The 8,099-nt window shown below is 35.9% G+C and overlaps 1 protein-coding gene across 1 annotated transcript; it reads right to left on the bottom strand.

The window, feature by feature from the left end:
* Window positions 1-313: 313 nt before the first annotated feature.
* On the bottom strand, window positions 314-7,577 carry LOC140229753 (uncharacterized). The gene is made up of 6 exons (XM_072309987.1): window positions 7,570-7,577; window positions 5,810-5,904; window positions 3,977-4,096; window positions 3,434-3,643; window positions 1,862-2,233; window positions 314-402 (listed from the first exon to the last, which is right to left on the bottom strand). Exons 1-6 carry the CDS (start codon window positions 7,575-7,577, stop codon window positions 314-316), a joined length of 894 nt encoding a protein of 297 aa, XP_072166088.1.
* Window positions 7,578-8,099: the final 522 nt, after the last annotated feature.

Raw genomic sequence — 8,099 nt, 5'->3', positions numbered from 1 at the left:
GGGGGGGGCACTGGGGTGCCAGGGGATCGGAGGACAGTGCCGGTTTGTATTTCCCAAACACATAATTTTATCACCTTAGCGATAATGCCTAGATTTATGACAATCGTAATCATGACATTGTGTTCTTATGAAGATGACAATTCAATCAACCCCCTAAAATAAATAAATGAATAATAATATAAAAAAGACCAACAGGGTCTGAAGGGAGCACCGTGGATCTACCAAGAACCAACTTGAAGTCATACTACCCAACTCTCTCTTTTTTTTAATTTTTTTTTTTTTTTACATTTATGAAAAAATGAGATGTACAGTGTCACTTACGACGTCGTTTACTGAAGAACCAGCAAGTGGCACCAAGCACAGCAGCAAAAATAGCACCAAGAATGGGTGCTATGACAGAAGCTGAAGCAACATATATGAGAAAAAAGGAAAGAACAATTTTATGGGACTATTTTTTTCTTTTATTATTAGATTTTGGCATTACAGGATCAGCATTGGTTTAAAACGTTTAGATCCTTAAAGCCATGTTGAATCGATGCAATCTAGTGAATTCCAGTCTATTTTTTTTTTTTTTTTGAAGGGATGGTGCAGTATTGGTGGATATGGAAATTGGGCTTTACCGTTTTTGCGAGATACCAAGAAAACACTTATGAAATAGTACAGAGCATACCATTTTAAAAGGAATTCAAAGTTTATTTGATGAAAATCGGGTTTGGAATAGCTGAAACATCCAAAAACAAAGTAAAACAGAGAGATCCTAATAAAATGTGGGTCCCACACTTTATTAGGATCTCTCTGTTTTGGATATCTCAGCCATTTCAAAATCAATTTTCATCAAATAACCGTTGAAATCCTACTGGAATCACATGCTGTTTCCTATTTCATAAGAGGTTTCTCACTATCTCACCAAAAAATGATAAAAACCTGAAGTTAAGTCTCAACCAAAACTATACGATCCCTTTAACAATTGAGTATCTGAATATAAGAACGACCCAAGTCCAAGGAAGATCATTTCGAGTAAACTTAAAAAAAAAAAAATCATATCTTTTTTGTTTGTCCAATAATATTCTATTATTAATTGTGATGGGAAGGCAACATAGTAAATACAAATTAGAACATATATTATTATGACAATTACCATTTACATTAATTGTGGAGAGGCCATTTTGTGTGATGGACTTGGGTCGTTCTTTGAATCATATACATGATATTCTGCTACAGAGATGAGAGAAGGATGAGAGAGGGCGCTATTTATGAATGTAAGAATGACCCAAGTCCTTCACTCTACATGTACATAAGATTTAACTCATTCATTTCAGGCACTTCCGGGGGTAATTGGGATTTATTATTTATACACAAGATGAGTCCATGCATACGCTAGAATTTCCCATGTCAAACTGAATTTGGCCAAAAATTGGACTTGGGTCGTTCTTAATCAGTTAATACTCAGGTCTTCAATTGTTTCTTGTGTTTTAGTTTTATAGGTTGCGAAGAATGATTGTCCCGTAGTTGTTGTTTTTTGTGCGTGTGCATGTGTGTGTGTGTGTGTGTATGTTTGTGTGTTGTTCAATTTCGACTGCCTTATAATATCTGCTGAACTTCCCCTTCGAAAACGCCTAATTTTTGGCTGGACAGTGCAACCACTAAAATAAATCTGGCAAAACTGCGTTTATACTCCCATGTCAATGCATGTACTAAATTTGAACGACGGTGATAAAATCAAGCACGCACATAAATCACACACACACACACACACACACATTACTCTATACTGCGTTTGATGTCACTGTCTATACAACTCCTTAGAAAGCAATGCAACCGACTGACGTAGTTCAATAAGCAGAGAAGATTGACCGCATACCGATAAAAATTCCTATCAATTTCTTGGACGGGGATGTAGCTGATGTCGGTATCCCGGTTGTTGAAGTTGGAGTCGCAATGGTCACAGATATCCTTGCCAGTTCTACCCGGGTAGACGTCATTTCAGCTACACACGTGAAAACGTCACTCCGTTCAGGCCTTATCTTTACTAGTGCTTCGATATTCTGCGTTCCGTTTTTGTGGTAAAACGAGTTGTAGGCGACCTGGGAAACCTTGCCTTTGTTCGGGAGCCAATAAAGCGAGACGATATCTTGTGGGACGTTCCTCGCCTTACATTGCAGCATTGCATCTTGCTGTTCGTAAGCCAGAAAGCAGTCCGTATTACTTGAGCATCCCTTGACAGAAAGGAAATCTGCAATTACAGGAGACAGTCGGGTCATTAATGAATATTGTTTACTTATGCAGATTTGTAGAATAAGCAGATACGATGATTACAACGATAATAATCAATAAAAATAAAAAAAAAAATGCTATTAATAATAATATTATAAAATAAATATTATAATTTCATGATAGAAACATTAACTTCTTGCTACTACGTGGTTGAGGCAGTGTCAGGTAATGACTTTGCCAAGGACCAAAAGAGGCGGTCTATCTGTTCCTCCTCATGGGATAATCGGAAACGATGATAACCATTGTAAAGTTTATCTCTTCTTTCTCCATCTCTGCTTTCCCTCTCATTTCGAATTGTCTTATCTTTTTTCTTTATTTCTCATCGTCTCTTCCCATCTCAATCTTTCTTATATTTCTGAGCTTCAGCTGTAATTACTGCTGTTTCATGTTTGTTTGTTTTTGTGTATAGCCTACAGTGTTATGTGTTATGTGTTTCACTGTCTAAAGATATGATGTGAATTAATTGTCGGAGGCCTAAAGTAATATAAGCTGTGCTTTTGATTTAGGCTACATCACTTGTGGTACCATGATTGTATACATTTACTTTTTTTTTTTTTGGCGCATATGTTATTAGAACATACGTTTCGATATCTTATTTATACCCAAAAGAAAAACAACAACATTTTATTGAATTCAATGATAATCATTGTGACCCAGTAATGCTTGTTTCTCTCTCTCTGTGAAAACGAATTTGAAATACCGCTAAGTCTAAACTAAATAATCAATCAATCTATCTATCTATTTAATCTCTCTTATTAGTAGACGGCGAGTTGTAATGTTCTTAAAATTTTCTGTAGATTTTGATTTTTGGTGCTATTTCCCCTATTTTTGGGGTGCTGAACATGAATATATCTTGACATGACATATTTAGAATGGGTAGCCCACATTCTTCCGGATACCCACTTTATTTTCCAAAATCTTCACTGAGAGAACGTTTATTGTGCAAGAACGCAAATGCATTACATTACATTACATCACATAAAAACACTCTTAATGAAGTGAAATGTTAAAATACATACAAAGGAATAATTTCGCAACATGGAAGCAAAATAGCGAGAGAAAGAGAGTGGGGGAAAGCGAACAAAAAAAAAATGAATGATGAAAGGTTTATCTAAATTTGATAGGAATAACTGGACGTCAGAGATTGCGTGAAACTAACCTGTCACTGACACGTCGGTATGGTTTTGGGCAACGTTGTTCGAAAAGTCGGCCACTCGACAGAAATATCGGCCAGCATCGTTGTCCTTGACTGTGTGAATGATCAGCGAGAAATTGGCGTCCATCGTCAACAGACCATCGCTGTATCTTCTTCCATCTATCTCATTTTGATACCACTTGACCAGAAGGGTGACAGAATTGGCAGCATGTTCTGAAGGCAGGAGAGATTAGTAAAACAAATATTGGAAAAAAAATACTTCGCAGTAGTCCTAAATAGCCTTTATGGGCAGCTTGATAATTTCGTAATGCGCTGTGAGGTCATATGTCTTACCATGTTGCGTATGACGCCTAACTTTTTTATTCTATTTGACAAATTTCTACAAGCCATTGAAAGAAGACTGACTTTTCTAATGGCAAAAAAAAAAAAGTGACACACTACCCTACAAAGCCTGTATCCAATTGTGTATTATAGGTACGTGAAATTGCAAACTTTCTACCAACTGCGACAGATGAAGGCAACACTCTCACGTCAGTCAGTGATTACCTTTGAGCCAGTACACTGCCTGTGGCACGACGGAGAACTGACACTTGAGTTTCCCCGGAAGGCCTCTCAATAAAACCGGACGAGCATCAACGACCACAATGTCGTCTGAAACCTGGCAACCTGTTGGAAAATTTAATAGAATAAAACAATTTCAAAATCCCAATCCAAGACCTATTTTAAAGTAGGCCTATGCATACCTTGGAACCCGTCAATCCCCAACTCCCCTTTCTCACCATTCTCATACATCCTTATTCCCGACATTTCGAACATGAGACAATGTACATCAAAATAATGTCACACAGTTTATACACAAAGTCTAATAAATTCAGTTACTTTCAGTGCAGTAAACAGAAAAAGTGAAACAAATGGGTGGAATAGGGTGAGAAAAGACCAAAATCCCTCACCGAGCAATAACGGCGTCAGCTCATGACAGCGCCCTCTTTTTCCTTTTTTTTTTTTTGGCTCGTTATAGCAAACTCTGCGTCCCATACCGACAAGAAAGGCAAGTATTTTAACACCTTAGATTTGGTTAATGATGATCTAGCAATTGATATTTCTATTCATGTTGGATGTTGCCGTCTTATTATGTACTTTTTATACCGTGATGAAAACGTATTACTTTTCACAGTTTTATCAAATAATCATGAATATATGAAGAGTTTGTTTGCAGAAACCGATAAGTCCATATTTGCCAAATGGAGATATTTGCGATTAAAGGTCAAGAAAAATAAAGAAAATAATAAGAAAATTTCTGCTTCTTTTGACCATAACTTCAAAAATGTACCTTGATATATAGTGACCAATATATCATTTAAAAGGCATTATTTTGTACTTAATGACAGAGACCGTAATTCAAAATCTTCAAAAACGGACTTATCGGTTTTTGCAAACAAACTCTTCATATGTATGTCTGTAAGTTTGCATTGTATGTATATGATTACTAGTAGTGTTTTCATTCAATAAAGACATCCCATATTTTATTGTATGTCACTCCGCTAATCAGCCACTTGGCTGTCATGCCAGTGTATTGTGAATAAAACTGAATGAATGAATGCATGACATCATTCTGCTGGCCAATTTTCACGTTATAGTTGTTTCTCACTTATCCCTTATTCAATACATCTGTATTTCTGTTGTTTTGGTCGATTGGATTATCAAGACCGCCTTCCATATTTTTCAAAGTTGTTGTAAATTGTCATAGAATTTTTTTCTCTCTCTTTACTTTAACCGTTGACTCTATTTTGTCAGCTTGCCGACCTTGTACAGACTTTGATCATTTTACTCTCGAAAGGTGGTTAACGGATCATCTATTTCACTGTACCCTAAACCGTTCACTGAATGACATGTATCATGACACTGTTGATCTCACCGGTCAGGTGGTTGGCCAAGAATTAATGCCTATGTGCATTATAAATGAAGGTTTCTCTCGAGAAAGGTTTCTTTCTTTGGACAATATCATTGTAATTGCCATAAAGATAATACTTTCTGACAATTATCGTTGCAGAGCTGAACGGATGATTCTGAAAGAAAGCATGATAAGCTACAGAAAAAGAAAGGTATAATAATGTCCTGTTCACACATATTTTGATACAAAACTACAATTTCAATGTGATTACTTCTTTAGTTTTAATCACATTAAAGATTTAACTGGCTGTTATCTCTACCAGGTAAAGAAAAACGACCGAACTTTTACAAAGTCAAATAAGGACAAATACCAATCGAGTGGCGAGTGTTTTTCAACTTCATATGATGTATATAATATCAATTATTATATATATATATATTTTTTTTTTATTACAGTGAGTAGTTCCATACCAATTGTTTTAAACTTACCGGTGTCTCTAGATATTACAATTAGACACGCAGTGAAGATAGCAATAGTCCTCTGGTAACCCATTTTGTTAAAACTTTTTTCTCTCGAGAAAAACCTGCCAAGAAAGAACTAATAACTCGATTAGGTATAGGTTATCATTCAGCATGAAACGCTCTAAAGCAATGATGAACTTTAGACGCATTTAACAGTTATTGATCTTTCATTCGCCTCAATATTTCACTTATTCTCCTTTGCTTTTTGAATGGCATTTGACATTCAATATACGATAACTTGTAAACTTGTGTGTTAAGCCCGCATTTAAGTGGTTGCAAAGTAACAAAATAACGTGCAGAGCATAGTCACTGCAAAGAAAAAGAAATAGGCCTGTGACATAGTGCAAAGTCAAGGTATGGCAGGGTAAAGATTTGTATTAAACAGAAACATCATATCTTGCTGATCTCACAAGATTTTCCATGCAAGCTGTGTTTCATAATTCTAATTTGCACAGCCTTTTGGTGTTCAGTCCAGTTCCATGAGGCTATAATTGTGTATCTTTTGATTGCGTTTACTGAGAGTAAATTGTTAATTACAATATGTTTTGTGATGAGATTGTAAAGCGCATGGGGAACATTCATTTGTTATATGCGCTAGAAAAAAATAGTATTGTTATTATTCTCATTATTAATATTATTATTTTGTTAGCATGCGAGCTCGTTGGTTTATTATTAATCATGTTTCCTACTGAAATCTAATATCCCCATATGCATAATAAACAGGCCATCAGGTTACCATAACGAATGTTTAAATTCATTTACTATGTCATATTTGAAACATCCAGCTGATCTTGCAACCAGATCCTTCGAAGACTAAGATGAATGTATTCATTTCACACAGTGTACGAAATTTTGAGAAATTTCCAGCAGGGCAACGCCTATGTTCACCCCCCCCCCCCCCACCCATTTCCCCTCCAGATTAATGAAAGTTGCACCCTACAATCTAGTGCAAACAGTCACTGCTTCAATATATGCAAATTGCTTAGACATTACACTCCGGTTGTTTATCAATTACATCTCATTTACAACATACTTCTATTCATTTTCCAAGTTACTTTTACTTTGATTCAAACTATGTGATGTATCCTCCCAGTACTCATTCTAAATCATTGTTACAGAATACCAATGGAAAACATTAATTAATTCCACTGACTGTAATTATTTGCTTGTAGTGGACGATCATATGTGGAAAGTCCTAACGTTCAATACGCGGTGATAGAAAGCTTGGTATACTGTCTCAAAGATTTTACTAAAATTGTAACCGATGTAACGATACATTACATTGCATTACATTTCATTACATGGACATTATATTTATCTTGAATTTCCAAGTATAATTATGTTCGGTTTTTATTTGAACCATTAGGCATTATTTATCATTTGCAGATAAAACAAAAACCCTCCTTTCATGCTTCAAAATACTTCTATGGAGTTAGGGAAAGAAACATCCAATGTAAAAATTATGTTAATCAGTACAATTAGTGTTAAGCATAGAGTTGAATACACCATTAGTTATGATACATTTTTAAGTTTTTAGAATGAACCGTCTACAGTTAAGGTTAATTAAGAAAAATAGTGATATCTCCTTATAGGCTTTAGTGTAAAGTTTCTATATGTAACATGAATTGTGAAACAACTGACCTAGACAAAGGCTTATAATGCAATAACTCGAGCATCGTTTTTTTTAAATCACTGTTTCAAATTGTAAACAATACCTTTAAACTGACAGCCGCATTGTCGCACTTTCTCCATCAACGAAAACAAACAACTGGCTACTCCAACATTGCAGCAATATAGGGTAAGGATGTACGCAACAAAGGCTTCTGCACATTTCATTTTGGCCAATATTTTGGAACTTAACATCTTCACAAAGACAAGTGATATATTAAACAACTTAACGTGGTTTAACTGATGTTCATCGAGGCCCAACAAGTATTACAATAGCATGTTCCGTCAGCTTTTACTTACCATGCACACAGCAGATATGGCGAGGATAGTCGTTCCGATTGATTAGACTGCCAAATCACGAGACAAAAATAGGAGATTGCTCAATGATCCTGGGACCTTAGCATATCCGTATCGAGCTGAACACCGGTAGGGGACCCTCACCGGCAGTACCTCCCAGACAACTTCAACGCAGGTACTTCTCAGTACAGATCGACATAGGGAATATCCGTATCACCCCCCCGGCTTAAAGGCTCGTTTTTGTTTTTGTTTTCTTTTAAATTTTTGGTATTTTGTCATCCAAACTGGCCAG

The sequence above is a fragment of the Diadema setosum genome, chromosome 6, assembly GCF_964275005.1.
Source record: "Diadema setosum chromosome 6, eeDiaSeto1, whole genome shotgun sequence".
NCBI lineage: Eukaryota > Metazoa > Echinodermata > Echinoidea > Diadematoida > Diadematidae > Diadema > Diadema setosum.
Note: the sequence above shows the minus strand (reverse complement) of the source record. Positions and strands in the feature narration are given on the sequence as shown.